At 44.7% G+C, this 23,930-nt stretch overlaps 1 protein-coding gene across 3 annotated transcripts in view; it reads left to right on the top strand.

The window, feature by feature from the left end:
* The window catches only part of PHF24 (PHD finger protein 24), a 179,765-nt gene that overhangs the window by 144,751 nt on the left and 11,084 nt on the right, over positions 1–23,930 (top strand). For all 3 annotated transcript variants that reach the window (XM_073680350.1, XM_073680349.1, XM_073680348.1), the window contains exons 4-7: positions 29–107; positions 3,988–4,190; positions 11,157–11,323; positions 23,701–23,802. In XM_073680350.1, the coding sequence (XP_073536451.1) occupies positions 29–107; positions 3,988–4,190; positions 11,157–11,323; positions 23,701–23,802 (551 nt within the window). The remainder of the gene's footprint in view (positions 1–28; positions 108–3,987; positions 4,191–11,156; positions 11,324–23,700; positions 23,803–23,930) is intronic.

Raw genomic sequence — 23,930 nt, 5'->3', positions numbered from 1 at the left:
TGTAAATCTGATGTGTGTTTTCCCGCAGGACAATCTGAACCTGTTGCTGACAGAGGAGGAGATGTACAGCCTGATGGAGACGTTCAGTCAATGTAAAGTTATCCCAGGTGAGCGCACAAGCTGATCCAGTCTTAATAACTGCGGCGTAGAGACAATTACGCCCCAGCACATTCTGCTGAGACCCTTGTTATTCTGCAGACGAGATAATAACATCTGTGTATACCCCGGGGCTTTACCACTCACCAGCTGAACTCAGTTTCGGGGTTTATTTATATCAGATATTTTCTTTTTTGTCATATAATAAAAAAAACTAAAATAAAGAAGTGGATCTGTACATAGATATTTATTTCTGTAAGGGTTAAAATACTTCTTAAGTTTTACAGGATTAGAAAAGCAAAAGTTATTTTTTCCCGAAAAGCAGCACTCCACTTGTTCATTGTTTGCATAACAACTCTATTAAAGAGGAAAAAATATGTATTTTTTTTTTTTACCTGGTGTAAATGCCGCTGTTCTCCTGAATCCGGCGATATTTTTCTTTTGTTCCTGCGCCGCACCGTTGCGGAGATATGGCCTCATCTTCCCTGGATATAAATCTATTCTTTTTAGCCAAGTGGGTGTGGTGCTCAAGATATGGGATCACGCCCCTTTTTTGAAAAGACCAGATTTATATACAGTGAAGAATAGACAATATCTCAGGAATGAAGAGGAGTAGGAAGAAAAGAAAAACATCTCCAGATTCAGGAGAACAGCAGCATTTACACCAGGTAAAAAGAAATTACATATTTGTGGCAAGTGACAGGTCCTCTTTAAAGTGAATGTGGCTGAGCTGCCATACCACACGCAATCTGAGGACAAGTGTGGCGCTGTTTTTATAAGAAAGCAGCCTTGTATTTTTAATGCTGTATGACCCCTTGAACAAGATTATTTTTGCATATTGTGAGTCCTGGCATAAGCAGATAAATCAATGTTTCTAAATATTAACTATTGAGGTCAATGGATATCTAATACACAAAATTTGTGGATTTTTCAAGTCCTTTTGAATCTGTCACCATAACTATAAAAACAACAGATTGAATTATTTCCTGTCATTTGCTTTAACGATACTGAAATAAAATGATGGCGGAGAGTGAGGGCATTTTTTTTTATGGAAAATAAATTAGTGTTTTCTAAAATTGCTCCAAAAGCAAAACTATGCTCCAATGGTAAGTCTATGAGTTAGTTTTACATCAGCCCTTCTGCAGCATTAACTCCGTGTCTCCTGCTCGCTGATTACCCGCATGTCACAAGAACTCTCAGCCATAATTACATTTCCTATTTATTTATTGCTACACATACAATTTTTCAGTTTGTAATTGCCTAATTAAAGCTGGTGCTGCATGTTCGAGTTGGGTTCGTTACAAGAGGCAATCATTTCATTAGCAATCAGTCCTATGTAACATCTGCCGCTCGGTGCACATCGAGAAATAATAGGAGCGAAACGGAACGGAGGGGGAAGGGGACACGTGGGCCAAAATAAAAACAAGAAAGCGCTGCTGGCACAGAAGATTGATTGTTCAGTGAGATAGAGTTTTTGCTGAGCTGATGCCATTCCTATATGACTATACTATCTTTAGGAATTAATACCGATCTGTCACTTGCCATAATTATGTGATATTTATATACAGAATATACTTTTTAAATTACTTGGTGTGAATGCCGCTGTTCTCCTGAATCCGGAGATGTTTTTCTTTTGTTCCTGCTCCACTCCGTTCCTGAGATATGCCTCCCTTTTACCTGTATATAAATCTGGCTTTGTTGGCCATCTGGGCATGGTCCTTAAGACCACACCCGCTTGGCTAAAAAGACTAGAACTGCATACAAGGAAGAAGGGGTTATATCTCAGGAATGGAGAGGCGCATTGACAAAAGAAAAACAACCTTGGATTCAGGAGAACAGCGGCATTCACACCATGTAAGAATAAGTTCATATATATGGCAAATGTCAGGTCCTCTTGTGAACAGGTTGCTAGAATGCAACACACAGATAGAGATGAGACGGAAAGAACCAACTAAGCTATTTTCCTAACACAGAATTGAAGGTGTTAATTATAGAAACAGTCAGTTGCTCGGGTACAGGGTATCAAGTCATACAATAGTAGCCGTAATGGCAATAAGAGCAAGCCAACAGTTTCAATATTCTATCTTTCAGTGTGAACGGCGATTTAAAGTCTTTCGGCTTTAGCTTTCATGGGCAGAACTCTGAATGATAGGCCAGCCTCTACAATAGTCCTTCAAGCAGTTTCAATTATCACATCGGCACTATCGGGGGTCACGGGTTTATTCCATTAGGCCACAAGTCTTTAGTAGCCAATCACATAATACTCTATGTGTGCTCCTCGCACTGACTGGCCCCGACCTCTTCTGTTGCGCAGACCCGACCTACACCCTTTACCGTGCATCTACGCTGGAAGTAACGGCACTCGTGTCTCCTGGTCACCACCACAAACGTCCTGCCCCGTGTGATGATCAGGGTTCAACATTCAGGTCTTGACCTGCGGCTTCCAGATATCGGGTCTCAACTGAGGAAGACAAGAATGGACTTCGGGCCTTGACCGATGCAAACTGAGTCTTGAGTCTTGACGGGTGTTGTCTGGACTTCGGGGCTTGACGTATAATGACCCTATGGTCTCAGTCCCCGGCCACTCCTCGGTCGTTCTGCCTCGGCTTTCCACCGCTCACGCGTTCTTTCTCTCACTGATTGGCGGCAACTGCTCTCCCACCTTGCTGCACCACCCTTCTATGTTTGGTAGCTGCGCCACAACTACCACCTGACCTGCTCTCTTCAAATCCATTCCCTCAGGAACGCTCCTCCATCTATATAGTTATATTCAATAAAGGACATATTGTCAGTACGGTTTTTATAGTTTTTTTTTGTGATTTAACCTATTAAAAATAGATCTAATTGTTTAGCCTCAAAGTAAAGTCAAAATTAAATTGTCTTCTGCTGGACCTTGGTGGCCTATTTTGTGTTAGAACTTGAGCCTGAGGATACTCCGGTACTCTGGCTTGTTTGAGCTTGGTTGTTGTAGCTTCATCATCCAGGCCCCCACAATGGCAAAGTGATTTTTTTTTTTTTTATAAAATGTCTCATTTTATAGTCAAGAGGTGGGACTGTCCAGAAGAAATCTCGAAACTTGATTTAGAGACTCGGCACACATTTATTCATAAAAATTGGTCCAAATTAAATTGGTTCTCTGTCTTAAAAACTTAAAACCAGAGAATGTTCTAAAACAAAAAAATAAATATTCACCGTTTCAGTATCCAGCACCGGAAGTGATGATCTCCTGTTCTTCAATCACCTGACCACTAAGGCCAGGGATTGGCTGCAGCAGTCAGGTGGCCAATGAACAGAACCTCATGACTTCCTTCCTGTCTAAGTGAAGACCGCCAAAGGAGCGGCACTGAAGCATTTTGAATGGACAGTAAAGGTTCAGTTGTTACTTTAGAACATTGTTTGGTTAAAAATTTTTTATATGACCCTTTTATGGATCATGTTATTCCATTAGTGACCAATCATTATTATGGCGACTCTCGTTTAAACTCTTCTTGCATCAACATGTTCGTCAAGAGTCATTTTTCAGCATTGAAATGTTGACGATGGTTGTGATTAACAGATTTTACATGCTGGAATATACCCCCACCCAACCTGGCCTGTACCATAAAGTTGTGCCCTATCTATTTTTACTGATGAGAGCCATACAAAAAAAAATAGAAAAATTGTTGTCAAAATTGCTTTTTTATGCATTCCTCCAAACTAAAGAAATAATGTAATTTAATCTTATAAATCATGGCTACAGAACCGTAAGGATTAAAGTTATTCTGATGTAATGGATGAAGGACTAACAAGAAAAATGACTTGGTCATTAGAGGGTTAGAGAGAGTGTCATTTAGTGTCTCTAAGAGATGTGGACTGATGGCGCTCTCTACTGATGACCACTTCTCTTGGCAGAATGTACCCTGAACCTGGATGACTTCCTCCATTACAAGCATCTGGTGAACCGGCGAATGCAGGAGAAGCAGTTGAGTGATGAGCTGGAGGAACAAGCCAGTCTACAGTTCTCCTCCATGGATCCCGAGAAGAAGGGGCAGATCGAGTGGATTGATTTCCTTTCTCATGAGTCTATCTGTCTACTGCAGAAGCTGCGCTCACAGGTCGGTTTGTTTTTTTTGCACTTTTGCCTACAAATGATAAAAAAAAATTCTTAATTTTGTTCCACAGGATATGGCAAAATTACTTGGAAGCACAAAAAGTCAAGTGTATAATAAGGCCTCATTCAGACGGCAGTGTTTTTAACATTAAAAAAAACAGTTCACGTTTTATCAGTGTTTTGAATCGGATTTTCTGCAGTTTTTACAATCAGAGTCTCATCAGTTTTTCTCATACGAAAAAAAAAACCAGAATGAGGTTTCTCAAACTTTTCCTATCAAACAGTCCGTGAAAAACAGACAGCAAAAGAATGGCATCCGACTGATGTCTGATTTTTTTTTTTATAAACGTATGTTGACGAGTTTAATCCGTGACTCGGATCATAATCAGACTTGCTGCTGTGACTGTGTGCGGACCGCTCAGTTCATAAAAATATGTGGACAATGACATGTGAGCAGCCCCATAGACTATAATTGGTACGAGTTCTATTTGTGACAAAACAGAACACGTGTGCGGAAAATGAATATCTGAATAAGCCCTAACAGAGTTAAAATAGTATTAGCGTAGAAAAAGAGAGGAACCCAGTCATGCCAGTTTGCATGCACTGCGTGCTGTGAGAAGTCTCCAGGGCTGGCGCCGGGAGATTTACATACATGCGGTCACATGCCAACTAGACATGCACGGTCTCACTCAAGGCAAGTGTATTGAGTGAGGTTGGACACGTCTAGTTGGATTGTGGCCAGAAGTATGCAAATCAAATACTTGAGGTAACATGACCGACCGCTCCCGGCACTGGAGAATTCTCCCAGCATGCAGTGCTCACAATGTGAGCCATAGAGTGACTGCCGACTTGTAGCCTAAGGCTGGACAAGGCCGGATAACCCCAATAATCATTGGACTATAGATATGGCCCAGGCTAAATAAATGTCAGCAATACTATGGGACCTAATAAATTACACCCAAGTGTTCTTTAAGACATTAGTTCAACTATTTCAGTGTCCTTTTAGAAACTGCTCATTAGAGATGCACAAATGATGAGTGGAATTTTTGTTTTTTGCTGAACACAAAAAATGTGAACAATTTTCATTTCTACTGGCCACCATCATTTTTCACATTGCTAAAGATTGTAGAAGCCAGAGAAGGCTCATATGACTTCTGGTGTGACTGGTTGTTTGCAGCTATAACATCACTTGATATAGCGCAGCCAAACAGGAGGAACTGTATAAAAGCCTAAGCAGAGAATGCAGCAGCCAATTTATGGTGAATCTGGATAGTGAGAGGACATCACAGTTTAGCTAAAGAGATAGGGAGAGAAAGTCATGAAAGCTGAATAAACTGTACAGATAGTGTATGACAGCACAGCAGTGAAGAACCACTACAGCCATATATGTCACTGGGATATTGCAGGGTTTGCATTAAAGAGCTTGAAAGTTTTGGTTCAGTCGTAAGAGACCTCAGGGCATCTTTTCAGGGTTCTTTCAGATAAGTTCCTCTACGACACTTTCACCTTCGCTTTAAAACGTCTCTTATTTTGGGTGTACCCGTGTCTGCTCCCTTCTCCTGATTCACTCTCCAGTTCTGTGAATTCTTGATTCTGGCGATCACAGTAATAGAACGATATTCTATTGGCGGCAGCTGCTTTTGGTGTATAATAGAGGAAAAATGCTTCACATTTGTAAAAGAAAATTGCTGCCTGATCCTTCTCTCCTTCAATAATTCAACCACGACATCACTTCTTACATTACACCGAATGTTTTTGTAGCTTGGAGCCCTTAAAAAATTAGATAGAAATTCCTTGAAATCTCCTTAGCCAGACTTGAAGGGGTTGTCTGGCAAAAACAGGTTATAACTTATTCTCAGGATAGGTGATTCTTACAGATCAGTGGGGTCCGACCGCTGGGACCTGCATTGATTGGCAGAAAGAGAAGTTTTTACCTCTATTGGGGCACTTTTACCCCTGTTACAAAATAGGTTGGCAGGTCGCCACTTCATTTATTTTCTGTGGGTTTAACCGAAAAAAGGCAAGCGCAGCGCTTGGCAGCCGCAGGGGGAATTAAAGGGGTTATCTAAGACTTGGTTATTATTTCGTAAGAGTCTAATAACTTATCGACAGGTAGTTGTTAACTACTTGCATGTCCTGCCCGGTGAGAATCCGTTCCTGCTCAGGCGGTGACTCTCCTGCTTTCTTTGACCTCACGTTAACAGAGCAGCTCTTCTTCTGGTTTGCTCTGTCAAAGGGGTTTTACTGCTGATGTCATGCTGATTTCCACCTGGCTCCCCGCAGTTAGGCAGCGGGAATCTGGCTGTCAATCAGCAGTGATGTCCTTTCAACAGAGCAGACCAGAAGAGAAGAAGCTGCTGCTTGTCACCATAAGCAGGAGAGTCACCGCCAGGAGCGGTACATGGCCACTCTGAGCCGGAACAGATTATTGCCAGGCAGAACAGGCAGGTAGATAGCAACTACCTACCGGTAGGTTCTTAGCCCCATATGAAAAAATAAGCAGAGCCCCTGATAACCCCTTTAATGGAGCATGCACACTGCCACTCCATTATAATGGGGAGAGCAGTTCCCCATACTCCCCATTACTGAAGGTCCCCGCAGTCAGACCTCCACCGATCAGTAAATTATCTCCTATCCTGTGGACTTGTTTTTACTGGACAACCCCTTAAATTTTAAACATAAAACTTTCACATCGTTTTTAAACTCCCAAGTTTTAATTTACTTTATTCAGATTCAGGTAGCTGTGGCTTACCCTCCTTGTGGAGTGTGTCAATGACTGCCTTCTGGACACCTGTCAAGTCAGCAGTCTTCCCCATGATTGTGGAGCCTACTGAAACAGACTAAGGCTATGTGCGCACAATGCAGAAATGCTCCGGATTTTTCCTGAGCGTTTCTGCATCTCCCTGGCAGAAAAAACGCATGCTGATTGTACATGTGGATTGTACATGCGGATTGTACATGCGGATTGTACATGCGTTTTTCCTGCCAGGGACAAGCAGATGTGAAGCGTTCTTCACATGCATTTCTGCATGCAGGTTGTCAAGCGCTTTCCAAGCGATTTTAGCATCACTTGGAAAGTGCTTGACAACTTGGTCACACTATATAAATCCATGCAACCAGCATGGATTTATATAGTGTGACTGTAAAAGAATGGTAAAAAATAAATCTATACTTACCTTCTGATGGACCCCGGTGTCCTTGCCTCGGCTTGCCGGCAGCTCTCGATAGACTAAAGGACCTGCCGATGTCAGCGGTCGCGTGACCCGTCACATCACTAAATGACGTCACCGCAGGTCCTTGAGTCCACCGCGAGCTGCCGGCAAGCCGAGACAAGCACACCGGGGTCCATCAGAAGGTAAGTATAATGTAGATTTTTTATTTTATTATTCTTTTTTTACAGGTTCTATGGAACCCGGATCCGGAGGAGAGTCTCCTCTTCTCTAGACCCAGGTACCATCCACACATTGAAACGCTTGGATTCCGCATGTACAGATGCAGTGATGCGGATTCCATGCGTTCCAATGCAAGTCAATGGCGGCGAAAACGTCGCGATTCCGCAAAATAATTGGTAGTGCTGCGGATTTTTCCGCAATGATAATCCGCAGAGGAAATTTCCGCAGCATGTGCACAGCACATGCGGATTATCATTGGGGAACATGGCAGGCCTTCTACCAAGCATTTTTTAAGCATTTCTGCAGCAGAATTGCCCCTGCGGAAACGCTTAAAAAGCGCATAGTGGGCACACAGCCTAAGGGTCCTTTTTAAACGCGTAGGGAAGCCTTTGCAGGTGTTTTTTGTTAATTATTCTAATTTACTGAGATAATGACTTTTGTGTTTTCATTGGCTGTAAGCCATAATCATCAACATTAACAGAAATAAACACGTGAAATAGATCACCCTGCTTGTAGTGACTCTATATAATATATGAGTTTCACTTTTTGTATTGAAGAGCTGAAATAAATTAACTTGATGATATTCTAATTCAGCGTGATGGCACCCAATGGCAGCCATCCACTAAGTATGATGCCCCACAGTACCCCGACTCAGTATGATGCCTCCACACACCCCACTCAGCATGATGTCCCCCACAGCATACCTAGTGTATTATATGAATGACCACTCATCTGGATGGCTGCCCTTGCTGCCAATTAAAAGGGGTTTCATGTGAGTCTTTTAAGGAGAATCTGCCAGTAAGTTTTTGCTTTGTAATCTGAGAGCAGCATTATATAAAGCAGAGACCCTGTTTCCAGTGAAGTGTCACTTACTAGGCTGTGCGTTGCTGTTTCAATAAAATCAGTGTTTTATCAGCAGGAGATTATCACTACTGGACAAGGTGTCTCGTGCCTCCTGGTCCTACTCCACTGTGCAACCGTAACTCCGCCACTGAATAACAGCTTTCTTCCTATGCACAGTGTAAACAGAAAGCTGCCAATCAGTGATGTGGGCGGGGTTATACAAATATCTACATTCAGAGCTCTGCTAGATCTGCAGCAGAGAAAACTGTGATTTTATCACAAATGCTGCAACCAGTAAAGTAACACACATTGCTGTAATTAGGGTCTCTGCCCCTACATCATGCTGCTCTCAGATGAGGTAGTGAAAACCTGGTGATAGATTCCTTTTAATAAAAGGGATAAAAGAGGGAAAGACAGAAGGAGTGCTTTCTATGTGTAGTATTTGGAAGAAATAAAAGCAGGAAAGGTGCAGATTAAATATCTATCTGCTCACCTTGTGATCTTGCAATGATTGGACACAGCTCCATATAGAGCCTGTAAGTATGGTATGTATATGGAAGCAGCTCGGTTCAGGAACGGTGTCCTCCTGTCGAAACTCCCAGGTTTCCAATGAGATTTGACTAGGTGAGGAAGCAAATCTTTTGTTAGGACCAGATATAGAGCTGCTAAATGTAACACTTGCTTGCCAAAGCAGACTTTTGGTGGAAAAAAATGATGTCATTTATTTTAAATGCCTTTCGTAAGGCCAGATAAAAAACTCAATTAAGTTCCATTTGGCAATGCTATATGTGGTCCTTACGAGAGGTTAGCTCCCTCACCTTACCAATGTGATTTTATTAGGAAAAAGAAGTAAACAACAATGACTGACCGAAAGCTGGATACAGCCTTGGACTGGCCCACGGGAGAGCAGGAGAATCCTCCGGTGGGCCACCACCCTCTTATATGAGCAATACTTGGCACAATATATGTGAATCACTATGCACAGTCAAAGGCAGCATCTTATTCATTGAACAATCTACCCTGTTCATTGTTATATAAATTTGTGATTGAGAATTATGTCACATTTGCATGTAGCTGAAAAGTGGGGGCCTGCAACTGGTTACTGGTGGGCCCTCGACACTGCAGTCCGACACTGGCTGGATAATATACTGATAACTCTATCTCAATGTTGGAGTGTCCAAATAAGGCCAGAAAAAAATCACTATTTATATTCAGATAGTGCCCAAGTTCAAAGACATACAGTGGGTACGGAAAGTATTCAGACCCCTTTAAATTTTTCACTCTTTATTTCATTGCAGCCATTTGGTAAATTCTAAAAAGTTCATTTTTTTTCTCATTAATGTACACTCTGCACCCCATCTTGACTAAAAAAAAACAGAAATGTTGAAATTTTTGCAAATTTATTTAAAAAAAAACCTGAAATATCACATGGTCATAAGTATTCAGACCCTTTGCTCAGACACTTATATTTAAGTCACATGCTGTCCATTTCCTTGTGAAATGGACCTCTCTCACCTTCGGCCAAGTCTGAGGTCCAGAGCACTCTGGAAGAGATTTCATCCAGGATATCTCTGTACTTGGCCGCATTCATATTTCCTTCAATTGCAACCAGTCGTCCTGTCCCTGCAGCTGAAAAACACCCCCATAGCATGATGCTGCCACCACCATGTTTCACTGTTGGGATTGTATTGGGCAGGTGATGAGCAGTGCCTGGTTTTCTCCACACATACCACTTAGAATTATCACCAAAAAGTTCTATCTTCGTCTCATCAGACCAGAGAATCTTATTTCTCATAGTCTGGGAGTCCTTCATGTGTTTTTGAGCAAACTCTACGCTGACCTTCATATGTCTTGCGCTGAGGAGAGGCTTCCATTGGGCCACTCTGCCATAAAGGCCTGACTGGTGGAGGGCTGCAGTGATAGTTGACTTTGTGGAACTTTCTCCCATCTCCCTACTGCATCTCTGGAGCTCAGCCACAGTGATCTTGGGGTTCTTCTTTACCTCTCTCACCAAGGCTCTTCTCCAACGATTGCTCAGTTTGGCTGGACGGCCAGGTCTAGGAAGACTTCTGGTGGTCCCAAACTCCTTCCATTTAAGGATTATGGAGGCCACTGTGCTCTTAGGAACCTTGAGTAATGCAGAAATTCTTTTGTAACCTTGGTCAGATCTGTGCCTTGCCACAATTCTGTCTATGAGCTCCTTGGGCAGTTCCTTTGAGCTCATGATTCTCATTTGGTCTGACATGCACTGTGAGCTGTGAGGTCTTATATAGACAGGTGTGTGTCTTTCCAAATCAAGTCCTTTCAGTTTAATTAAACACAGCTGGACTCCAATGAAGGAGTAGAACCATCTCAAGGAGGATCACAAGGAAATGGACAGTGTGTGACTTAAATATGAGTGTCTGAGCAAAGGGTCTGAATACTTATGACCATGTGATATTTCAGTTTTTCTTTTTTAATAAATTTGCGAAAATGTCTACATTTCTGTTTTTTTTCAGTCAAGATGGGGTGCAGAGTGTACTTTAAAAAAAAAAATGAACTTTTTAGAATTTACCAAATGGCTGAAATGAAACAAAGAGTGAAAAATTTAAAGGGGTCTGAATACTTTCCGTACCCACTGTAAAGGTTCTGGTGGTGTGACCATCGTAACCCTCTTGCCACCATTTATCATTATATCTGTCTCTTTTATTCTATATGTGATGTGTTTCTTGTTTTCTGTAATTTCTCTTGAAAAGAATTCACTGCTGAGGCTTTTATCGGTGAAGGAGCAGGAGCGAGCTCGTGCCATGTTTCTGACTCTGGACCAGGATAACGACGGCTTGATTACTGGCAGTGAGTGCAGAAAGGCCCAGCATGGCTGGTTCCGCAAGCAATCTAAAGAGGTCGCGTCATGTAACGTCAGGTGAGAGTCCATCTCTGATACTCCATGTGCTCTGGATAATCCGACCTCTGTGGTATGATTGCAAACATGAAAGCGGATGTGGCTGATGTGAGCTTGGTGCTTCACAAGGAGGACCTCATGGCGTTGTTTCATGAAAGAAGTATATCAACTTTATAGGGAACCTATCTGGAGATTCGGGTAGCATGGGTTAGGGTGACGCTCCCTCATTACAAACAGCTATGTTTCAGGCTAGGTGCAGACTAGCGTATTTTTTGTCATCTGAGAAAAGCAGATGAATTATGCAAATAACATTCTGATCAAACTGTGATCAGAATTTGATCACAGTGTTATCTGATTCTCTCAAATGAGAAGATGGAGATTTTTTTTCCATCTTCTTCATTGTGTCAGATATTTTCCATGGACTCATTGACTTACATAGCGAAGTGCGATCTGACTATCGGATCAAACTTGGGCATCCTGTGATTATCAGTCCGAGTGCAATTCGACAAAACATTGGATCGCACCTGAACCAATGTTAGTCTATGAAGCTGTGTACATGTCCAATTTTTTTCCTCGGAGAGTCTGTCCGAGGAAAAAATCGGACATGTGCACAACCCCTTAGACTAACATTGGTCGATGGGCAATCCAATGTTTTGTCGGACTGCACTCGGACAGATAATGCAGTCAAGTGCTCGAACCCTTAGGCCACGTTCAGTATTTGGCTAAGTGGTTAGCACTGCAGCCTTGCAGCGCTGGGGTCCTGGGTTCAGATCCCACCAAGGACAACATCTGCAAGGAGTTTGTATGTTCTCCGCCTGTTTGTGTGGGTTTCCTCCGGGTTCTCCGGTTTCCTCTCACACTCCAAAGGCATACAGATAGGGAATGTAGATTGTGAGCCCCCAATGGGGACAGCGATGATAATATCTGTGAAGCGCTGTGGAATTAATGGCGCTATATAAGTGAGTAAAATAAATATTTTACCTCAGGATGTGTAAGCCAAAACCAGGAATGGGTGAACAATGAGAGGAAAAGTATAATAGAAACACGTCACCACTTCTGTATTTATCACCCACTCCCGGACGATAATGGGCGATTTGGACTTACAAATACTGATGTAAAATATTCCCCAAATACTCAATGTGTGAACGAGGACTTACTTTGAAACTCAGTGGCATCCAGAGTCAGGAACAAGGGAAAAGAGTCATGGGGCAGCTCCCTGCTGGCTTCTTCCCACCCACTTTGGATTGGTTGGCCGGTCTTTCTCTATACTCATATAATAAGAGACCTGTCAGTGAAGCAGTAACAAGTTGACAAGGAACAACCGTGATTACTCTTCTTCACATTCCTGTATGGTTGTGGTAGCTAGAATATCCTGACAGGTTTCCTTTCAGACTGGGTGGAATTGGCTCCATTAGGAGAATTTCCGAAAAATTCAAGCAAAAATCTGTAGGCCATCCACTTCCCGATATGAGCATACCCTCAGACCTATGAGCATGGCAAAGTTGTGTCTCGCCTTTAGAGGCATAGCCTGGAGCTCCTGGGCTCTAGTACAAAACCTATTACAGAGCCCCTGACCCAACCTGTGCCATTTGTAATAGTAATGTCTAGGTGACATCAAGGCCTTTGCAAATGTTACCTCTGTGCCGCCATAGAGTGCTATTATATTACGACATGCATGGGAATAAGCCACATTCATGTACCTCCGTATGAAATCCTTATTATACAGTGTTCTCACAAATTAATGGATAATCGTGTAATAAATGGTTATGATCACCAAAGGTAACGTTTCCTCTTGTAGTAACGCTCATCACTGGGGGGGCTTGAGTCCGGTAATTCCTTCTATTAAATTCCTTAGCCTCCTTTAGGACGAGAGATAGCAGTTGTACAATTAGATCGACCTGCTTAGCTGAGAAGAAACTTTAGATTTGTATTGATAGAAATGTTCATTGTTGTTTTAAGACCAATTTGCAAGAAGATAAAAATGAAGTTGCCGCTTATTGCAGGAGGATAAAAGATCCGACGTTACCGGATATTAGGTTTTAATTTGGCTAATAAATATGCAGAATGTTACGTCCCTAATGGTCTTGTTAATAAAAGATAATGACTCTCTCGTGTCTTTTATTTTATCCAACAATAAAATATGATATTTTCTCAAGCAATAGGCTGCTAATCGGATTAAGAAGATATGGAGACTCCATTACTGGCCTCCAATATTCACTGTATTTTCGTTATTTCATTATCCTGCTCTCACCATGTATATGAGAATTAAAAGAGAGGAAAGGAAATTGACGCGCCCCCAGGACCGTGGGGTACTCGCCACCGGGTCGGTCGGTTCCTTGGCATTGTAACGGGGGTGTGACCCGGTCCAGGGCCCTAGGCGGTCAATAAAAAGGACAGTTTATTTAGAGGAAAAGTTTTGTGATGCCACCAGTGGTATGCAGCTATAGGTGACCGCCGCTGCTGAAAGAGACCGCTGGGGCCGTTGGTGACGCAGCTGGGATGAATTTGCTCCCGACTGGTAGAGCGGGGCCCCAGGGCTACTGGTATGGTTTATGTAGGGGATTGTGGATGTTGGGGTGCAGGACTTAGGGTGCAGATAATGACCAGACGACACAGGAATGGCGGTTTCCTCTACCTTTACTTGATGTTTGATGGTACAGACCGGGGCACTGGTAACAGAAGGTAATGGAGATCTGGGCAGCCTAGAAGCAATTTGGGACCACCCCGCCAGGTGAGGTTGTAGGCCTTCCTTCTGTGCTGTCCTCTTTGGCCCTTCTGCCTAAAGCTATGCTGCGGCCCTCTTTCCTGAGTGATCGTTAAATCCTCGCCCGTATGGCAGGCAGCTCGAACCTTTTACTGGTGTCGCTCCTTCGTGGCGGCTCCGGACTCTAGTATGCTGCTGAGCCACCGGGTGTTTGGTGGGGTGCCAGGAGACCTGCAGTCTCCTGCCCTCTGGATTTGGCTGCCGGGACTTCAGCACCCGAACAACCACGGACTCCGGTGTCCGGTTTCTGACGCTTTTGTCTGGGGCGAGCTCGGTCACCGCTCCACTCCCCAGGTTCTCCCTCGTCTTTCTCTCTCTCTGCTCCATCCCCAACTGATTTTTCTCACTCCAACTGACTTTTCTAACCCCGCCTCTGGGCTTCAATTTAAAGGGGAAGCTCCCCTGAAACCGGGTTAGAGCTCCCCCTTCTGGTCTGGAACCAGGAAATATGTTGGATGCTAGTGTTACCTGATAAGGGGACCCCTCCTTGCTTCCAGGCATGGCATCACCCACTGTGAGGGAGGCAATGACAATGTGGCAACCAGACTCCTGGGTGCCACATTCCCCCCTAGTTAAATTCAGTACTCCCGGACTGAGGACACCTTTAGAGTTAAACAACAACAATAACGATTCATATTACCAAAAATTTACAAAGTCTCAAAAAGGCAAAAATTACAGAACAACAAAAAACAACCCAAAATTGGGAGCAGTCATTGCGGTGCTTATTCTTTACGCCGCTATCCGTGAATTGCCTTTTTCCGGGTACCTGAAGGTTGGTTGGTGGGAACCGCCTTAACCCACTTCGTGTATCGTCCCTGGACGTGGCTTCAGGGCACTCTGTCGGTGGGCAATTAACTTTACTCAATATTGTTCTGACTACATCTAGTCCTGTGGTCCATTTGTCCATAAATATAATAACTATATGCACTCACGATTGCTTAAAAGTTCTTACAGGAAGTCTCTGTAGGCTCTCATGCTTAACAGTTGCTATTATATACTATACACTATTATCTTATTACACCTTGGTCCCTATAACGGGCAGGGAGCTGACCTCTGGTACTACGGGTTGATCTACGCAGTACAGTTATTGCTAATGACCTACCCGGGTCTCTAGTGTCTACCGCTGGTGTGGTGGGTGCACTATTCGCTACGCTACTTGTGGACCTACGTAGTACTGGTATACCAGATTGCCTTCTTCAAACTCCTAAACTCACCATGGGACTGACAGATTCACCGCTAACAGGGGGTAGATTCACTCGTTCCACTTTGGTTGTGGCATCTGTTGCTGGGGCCATCTCGTCTCCCAGCTGTTCTAGAGTCTCTGCGGCTTCTGGTAAGGCTACTTGGGGAAAGGTCAGGACAGGTACCACGATTGCTTGGTTCACCTGCGTCCAAGACTGAGGAAATTCTCCAAGGATGTTTTGGACCGTCTCTTCCACCTTTTCTGTGTGCTGGGGGCTGTTCTGGTCTTCCTCTTGGTGTCTCAATTGATCAGGGCATATCTTTAGGTGGTCTCTTGAGACTGCCGCTGAAGTCTCTCCTCCATCTTTACTGATGAGGCATACCTTGGTGTTGTCGAAATTTGAAGGTAAGATGGTGTATGGCTCAACCTCCCACTGATTGTCTAATTTGTGAACTCGTCTCTTCCTTTTGAGTACCTGTCCTCCAGGTGATAAGGGAACTGCAGGTGCATGCTGATTATAAGTTCTTTCCTGCCTCTGTCCCACCTGGGACAAACTTCTCTCTACACATTCTTGCACCTTGCGGTATTGTTGCTGCTGCTCCGTATCCCAGTCTGCATCTGGTGATGTGGTCTCAGGTGTTAAAACTCCCATGTCTAAGTCAATGGGTAACTTGCCAGGTCTTTCCCTCATCAGGTAGGCGGGTGGACAGTTGGTGGAGTTCACCGGGATGTGGTTATATAGGTCTACCAAATCCGGTAAATTCTCTGGCCACAGGCTACGCTCTTCAAGGGACAGCGTCTTCAACAGGTCTATTACTACCTGGTTCATTTTCTCGCATAACCCGTTGGTCTGGGGATGATACGGCGTCGTCCTTATTTTCTTGCAGCCGTACAAGTTACAGAATTCCTGAAACACTTTTGCTTCAAAGACTGTGCCTTGGTCGGTAAGCACTCGTTCAGGGTAACCTTGCGGGCGACAAAAGTGTTGTTGAAACGCTTTGGCTGCCGTCTTAGCCGTTTGATCCTTCACTGGCACTACTACCAGGAACCGGGAGTAGTGATGTACTATGGTGAGAGCATAGACATAGCCTGACCGGCTTGGGGTCCAAGGCTACCATTTCAAGTGGTTGCTTGGTGACTATGGGCTGCAGGGGAGCCCTCTGGCTATCACGGTCTTTCCGTCTCAGGTTGCTTGGACCACATTCTTGACACCATCTCTCGATTGCTTTCCTCATGCCAACCCAGTAGAATCGCTCACGTAGCTGGACTTCCAACTTCTTCCACCCAAAGTGTCCTGCTCCATCGTGGTACGCCTCTAAGACAATTGGCGCATCCCGCTTCGGGACTACCACCTGCCAGACCAGTTTTTGTGTCCAGGAGTTGATGCTTCTCCGACACAGCTTTCCCTCGTAGATGAACAGCTTGCCCTTCTCCTTCCACAACTGTTGGGTCTTCTGTGGAGCATCTGGACCAGGGTGCGAGTCAGCTTGTGTCAGCAACTCCTTTACTAGGCGGACAGCTGGGTCGCTATCCTGCGTCTCTGCCCATCCATGGTGGGGAAATGGATTAAACGTGGCCTCTCTGTTGGCGGAGTGCTTGTCCCTCACACAGTGGGAGCAATGGGTCACCCCGTGACGATGGAAAGCCGGTAGCTCTATCTCCTAGCCACCTCTTCCGGGTCTTATCCCTTATATGGCAAGTCAGGCATTCTGGACAGCATTAGCGTTTTTATGCCCCGCCCGATACTTGATGGTAAACTCGTAGTTGGATAGCCAGGCCATCCATCGCTGCTCCAGCGGACCTAGCTTCGCCGTTTCAAGGTGGGTCAGCGGATTACTGTCTGTGAAAATGGTAAACTTCACTGAAGGCAGGTAGTGTTTGAAGCGCTCCTTTACAGCCCAGACTATGGCTAGAAACTCCAACTTAAAGGAACTATAGTTATCGGGGTTCCTTTCCGTGGGACTGAACTTCCTGCTGGCGTAGGCAATCACTCTCTGCGCTGCTGTACGTGGGAGAGCACCGCTCCAAATCCCACGTTGCTGGCATCCGTATAGAGTATAAAAGGTTGGCCATAGTTGGGGTAGGCCAGGACTTCGTCTCCCGTAAGAGCCACCTTCAGTCGAGTGACAGATTCTTCTTCTTTTTTACCCCACTTGAACGGAGGATTCGGGTTCTTGGCCTTTTTGGACTGGCCCAAGTGGTCCTGCATGGGTGCCGCTATCTTGGTGAAACCCTTGATGAATCTCCTGTAGTAGCCTACCAGCCCGAGGAACTGCCACACTTCCTTGATAGTGGAGGGTCTTGGCCAGTCCTTGATCACGGTGACTTTTTCAGGGTCTGGTGCTATACCTTCAGTGCTTACCACATGGCCTAGGTACTGCACCTTGGGCTTCAACAGGTGGCACTTTCAGGCCAAAACCAGATAAGGCCTCGAACACCTCGGCCAGGTGGTCTTCGCATGTCTTTGAGTAGACGATTTACGTCTTCCAGGTACAGGAGAACGGTTTTGAAGTTTTTGTGTCCTAGGCAACATTCCATTAACCTCTGGAATATTCCCGGGGCGTTGCAGAGCCCGATTTGCTTGCAGTTGAACTTGCAGAGGCCCATTGGTGTTTTAAACGCAGTCTTCTCTCTGTCCGCTTCTGCCACGGGAACCTGCCAATACCCAATGGTGAGATCTACAGTGGAGAAATAGTAGCGTATCTCAGTGCAGCTAATGATTCCTCAATTCTGGGTAATGGGTAGGCATCCTTATGTGTAATGCGGTTAATCTGCCTATAATCAACGCACATCCTCATTGTACCATCTTTCTTTCTAACGAGGATTAATGGAGCTGCCCAGGGGCTACAACTATCTCTGATCACCGCAGCCTCCTTCATCTCCGGTAACATTCCCTTGGCAAATTGATAGTGAGCTGGGGGTACAGGCCGGTACCTCTCTTTAATGGGCGGATGATCTCCTGTGGGGATATGATGTTGGACCCCTTTTACCTGTCCAAAGTCTAGCGTGTGTTTGCTAAAGACTTGCTCATATTCTTGGACCACCCGGTACACCCCATGCTTTTGGTGCAAAGGGGACGTTGGTGACGCAGCTGGGATGGATTTGCTCTCCACTGGTAGAGCGGGACCTCAGGGCTACTGGTATGGTTTATGTAGGTGATTGTGGATGTTGGGGTGCAGGACTGAAGGTGTAGATAATGACCAGACGATACAGGAATGGCGGTTTCCTCTACCTTTACTTGATGTTTGATGGTGCAGACCGGGGCACTGGTAACAGAAGGTAATGGAGATCCGGGCAGCCTAGAAGCAATTTGGGATTCACCTCGCCAGGTGAGGTTGTAGGCCTTCCTTCTGTGCTGTCTTCTTTGGCCCTTCTGCCTAAAGCTATGCTGCGACCCTCTTTCCTGAGTGATCGTTACATCCTCGCCCGTATGGCAGGCAGCTCGAGCCTTTTACAGGTGTCGCTCCTTCGTGACGGCTCTGGGCTCTAGTATGCTGCTGAGCCGCTGGGTGTTTGGGGGGGTGCCAGGAGACCTGCAGTCTCCTGCCCTCTGGATTTGGCTGCCGGGACTTCAGTACCCGAACAACCACGGACTCCGGTGTCCGATTTCTGGCGCTTTTCTCTGGGGCGAGCTCGGTCAACGCTCCCCTCCTCAGGTTCTCCCTCGTCTTTCTCTCTCTCTGCTCCGTCCCCAACTGACTTTTCTCACTCCAACTGACTTTTCTAACCCACCTCCGGGCTCCAATTTAAAGGGGAAGCTCCCCTGAAACCGGGTTAGCGCTCTCCCTTCTGGTCTGAAGCCAGGAAATATGTTGGATGCTGGTTTTACCTGATAAGGGGACCCCTCCTTGCTTCCAGGCATGGCATCACCCCCTGTGAGGGAGGCAATGCCAATGTGGCAGCTGGACTCCTGGGGTGCCACAAAATTATACCTAAAATTCAGATACAGAAAGGTTAGGGCCCCTATAGACAGGAAGAGGGCAAAGTGCTGCCAGCTGTCCACATCCGGCCTTTTGGCTGTCCCTGCCTGGCGCCATTTCGCTATTCTAAGCGCTGTGTCCCCTCCCTTTGACACCGACTGTGGACTGCTACAGCTGTCATGTTACACTGTTTATGTCACAGGAGCCACGAGGGACACAAGGCTCCGAATGGCTGAATGGGCCCAAGAGAACTATACTTTATTTTAGCACCACTCCAGCATTTGTTTTTTATTGCAACACTGGAGTGGTGCTTTAAATGTATGTCCCCTGCCCCCGTCTCATACTCACCTGTTGTACCCTTCATTCTTTTCCAGCGTCGCTCCGGTCCGTTTCCGGCGAAAAGTGACCTGCCGGCGCACTCTAGTTTCTGCTGGAGCGCATCGGAGGTCACTTTTCAATGCAAGTCTATGGGAGACTCGTTCTGGCCTCGTTCTGGCTCTCATAGACTTGTGTTGAGAGCTTGTGACGTAGCGTCTGACTTCCGGCCAGTCAGAAGCTACTGTCACAAGATGGCACCGTGGGATCGGAGCGGCGTTCGTAAAACGTGAAGAGGCCAAATGGTGAGTATAAGAACGGGGGCAAGTGGGCTTACATTTAAAGCGCCACTTTAGCGCTGGAAAAAACAAACCTGGAGTGGTGCTTTAAGGAAATTTTACAGGTTTCTGGTATGTAATGGCCAGTGTCGCATTAAAATAATAAAATTAGGAGGTTGCTCACCCTCTCCAGTTCCAGTACTGCACACGGCTCTGTTTATTGGCTGCAGTGGTGACCTCATGACTATTGCTCACTTGACCACTGCTGCCAATCACTGAGCTCAGCAGCTGTGCTGATGTAGACAGCGTGAGCTAATGAGTGATTGTTATGAAAGATGATACATGCTGTAGTCATGACGTCACCGCACAGCCGGTAAACTGACCATAACAGTGGTATAACAGTGGCAGTGTAGGTCCCGTGGAGAGTAAGTAATATCCATTTTATTATTTTAACCCAGCACAGACCATTAGAAGCCCAAAACCTATAACCGGAAAATACCTATGCTGTAATCTAAAAGGGTTTTCCACTAATACATTTTTTTTTATCTCTAATGGATTGTGCTGCATTAAAATAACAAGTAAAGCAGTTACTCAAGTTACCCTGCTTCAGCTTCGCGTCTCTGGCTGAAGCGGTGATGTCGTGATTACAACTAAAGGTTCTGTCAATTTTCGGGACACCGCAACAGTCCCAGTTTCTCATATGGTCCTTTAGGAAAATTAAATCCCTCCCTATTAGACTAAAGTTGTTCAAACTGAGTGATATCAGTGGGATCAGTCGACAAATATTGCCATCCAACGGGTTAACTATTTTTAAAGCCCAGTGGGTGTTTTGACAGTTAACATAAGGGGGGTGTACTTTTCACCCTGTAGGTTTCTGACCAATCATAAGCAGGCAGCAACTTGCAATGGAAAGAACATCACACCCTCACCATAGCTTAGAGCAGATTTTTCAGTGTGTAAGAGGAGAGGTATAATGACAGACTGTCCTGATATCCTGGTCTAACCTCCTACTTAAGTCAGTGTGGAGGGAGGAGCAGTACAGCTGAGTTTAGCTGTGCCACTTTACAAACTTTTCTATTAGCTCTCCTGATTACGGAGTGTCAGTAATCACATTAATGTTTGCTGTGCTGAAGCAACTTGCAATCACTCTGCAGTGAGTTCAGCGCTGTCATTACATCTCACACAGGAGTGACCTGTCTGTTCTGGGCTACTGTGAGATGGAATGACACCCTTCTCTCATTTTACTGCAGAGCAAGTTCAAGTTGAGCACAGCAGACATAAGTGTGATACTGAGACTTTGAGCTCTCATCTCTGGACAGGCAATGTGGGGGAGGGGCAGTACAGCAGAGCTGAGACTAGAGTAGAAGGGTTTGTAATGTGACACAGCTAAATTTAGCTGTGTTCCCCCTCCCGCCACAGAGACCTTATCTGAAAAGAGTTAGTCATCTGTGCTTTCTAATCATGCAGAAGGTTAGACCAGAAGATCAGGCTGGCTGTCATTATATATCTGAGAAATTAGCCCTAAGCTATGATGGGGACTTAGCATAATAAAGGGAGAAGAAGTACACGCCCCCAGTTAAAACTCTGATAATATTCACTTGGACTTAAAAAAGTTAGCTCATTAGGTGCCAAATACTTTGGTTGCTAATATCTCCACAACTGAGAGACGAAAAAAAAGTTTTATTCCAAAATGCAGCCATTGTTACATCATATATCTACTTCAACATGAACAATTTGGTGAAAGTTCCTCTTTAAAGAGAATCTGCCAGAAGGTTTTTGCTATTTAATCTGAGAGCAGCTTAATATAGGTCAAGAAAGCCTGATTTCAGGGATGTGTCACTGTGCTGTGTGTTGAAGTTTCAATACAATCAGTGTTTTATCAGCAGGAGATTATCACTGCAGAACTAGGTCTAATGTGCATCCCAGACCAGCTAATCAGTATAACCCTGCCCCCCACCACTGATTGGCAGCTTACTGCCTATGCATAGTGTACCCAGGAAGCTGCCAATCAGGGGTGTGGACGGGGTTATACACAGCTCGGAATTTGGCAAACATGGATTCTAGTAAAACTGCACCAAGCAGCCCAGTAAGTGATACTTCCCTAGAGTATCCCTGCTAGTAATATAGGCTGGATGTGAGGTCTGTTTGTATCTTAGGTGCTGAGGTTTTTAGCAGAGAATGCCACTATCTTTCAATTTCCTCTTCATTAGCTTTCCTTCTTGTCTATAGTCTGTTTTCTTTGCCCTCCTTGAGATCTTTTCCCAATGTCCGTGCTCTAGAAATCAGCGTCAAACTCCCTTCCCATCCTGCTGCTAACTCTAGGGCCAGGGTGATCATAGTGTGATCTGATTTTCAAGATGGGAAAAAAAAATGTCTCCATCTTCTCCATTGTCTGAGTTCGTGAAAATCGGCGCCATCCGAGTGCAGACCGATGTTTTCAACGCAGTTATTGACTTGCATGGCTGCACTGATCTGAATATCGGATGCAAACCGGGCATGATGTGATTTTTTTCCTTCGAACAGGCTTGGTTCGAGGAAAAAATCTGACATGTGCGCGGTCCCATAGAACAATATTGGTGTGAAAGCGATCTGATGTTTTGTCGGATCGCACTCACATTGAAAATACAGTCGTCTGCACGAGCCCTTACACTGAGAGAAGGACAAAGGAGAGCAGGGAAATCAGATTTTAGTCTTTTTTTGCAGATCACTAAACTAGATAAAGGACGTGCGATCTGTGGCAGCAAAATGGAAGAAAATTGTTAATGAACATTGTTTATAAAGTTGCTTACATAGTTACATGGTTACATAGTTTATAAGGCCGAAAAAAGACAAGCGTCCATCCAGTTCAGCCTATTTCTTGTGCACTGCAGCTATTCCGCAGCGTTGATCCAGGGGAAGGCAAAAAAAACCCATGCGGTATAGGCCAATTTACATCATTGAGGAAAAATTCACTTCCCGACTCCAATCTGGCAGTCAGATTAAATCCCTGGATTAATTAACTATCACTAAGCATAAGATGTAATTTTATTGTTCACAAGAAAGACGTCCAGGCCTCTCTTGAACTCATTAAGTGAGTTGGACTTATGGATTTAGGATATTGGTCTTGTTTAGAAAGCCCTCCGACTAGTCTAGTTATGGAGTCAAATAATGGGGGCACTGAATATGAATAACAATGTTATGGAGGCATTTAATGGGGCACTTCGGTATGTTTGTGTGGTGACTGTATGTCAGTGAAAACCTCATTAACTAAACCCTCACATGGCTCTGGTAAAGTCTGTGCTACTTGTGGTGGCCATTATTTGGTCGATTGTTTAAATGACAGTCTCCTCTCTGTGGGCCATTGTTGGTCTTCCTTTATCGTCCTGTGTATGAGTAAAATGGGCATAACATTTTAAAAAAGACATTGAAAAACTGGAGCAAGTTCAGAGAAGAGCTACCAGGATGGTGAGCTTACTGCAAACTATGTCCTACAAGGAACGGTTAAAGGATCTGGGAATGTAGCTTGCAAAAAGGAAGACTGAGAGGAGACTTAATAGCTGTCTACAACTATCTGAAGGACTGTCGCTGTCACACTGTAGAGGGATCATCCTTATTCCCATTTGCATATGGAAACACAAGAAGCAATGGGATGAAACTGAATGGGAGAAGATACAGATTAGATATTGGAAAAAACTTTGATAGTGAGAGCAATCAATGAGTGGAACAGGCGGCCATGAAAGGTGGTGAGTTCCCCTTCAATGGAAGTCTTCAAACAGAGGCTGGACAGACATCTGTCTGAGATGGTTTAGTAAATCCTGCATTGTAAAGGGGGTTGGACACGATGACCATGGAGGTCCCTTCCAACTCTAACATTCTAGGATTCTATGAAGGTTTATATGAGAAAGTCCAAATTCCTTCATGTAATCTGCAATATGTTGTGTTCTTACTCATTATTCCAGTATAAGCCATGTTGGACCCATGTCTGAAAGCAGCCCCGCCAGCAGCACAAGTGGAAAAAGCCAAGAAAAGGGCCCGCTGGCCACAGACCCAGATGAGAACAAGTAAGTCTGGCTTTCTAACTGGCATACTGCACGCAGGTTGAGCAGCTTTTATTACTGTGTAAGCGGCTGTACGTTCCTCCATCAAGTATTGAGTTATGCAAAAAAAAATACAAGAATAGTTTGGTTGG

The sequence above is a fragment of the Phyllobates terribilis genome, unplaced genomic scaffold, assembly GCF_046119375.1.
Source record: "Phyllobates terribilis strain yellow unplaced genomic scaffold, ASM4611937v1 Scaffold_1__5_contigs__length_1240528914, whole genome shotgun sequence".
NCBI lineage: Eukaryota > Metazoa > Chordata > Amphibia > Anura > Dendrobatidae > Phyllobates > Phyllobates terribilis.
Note: the sequence above shows the minus strand (reverse complement) of the source record. Positions and strands in the feature narration are given on the sequence as shown.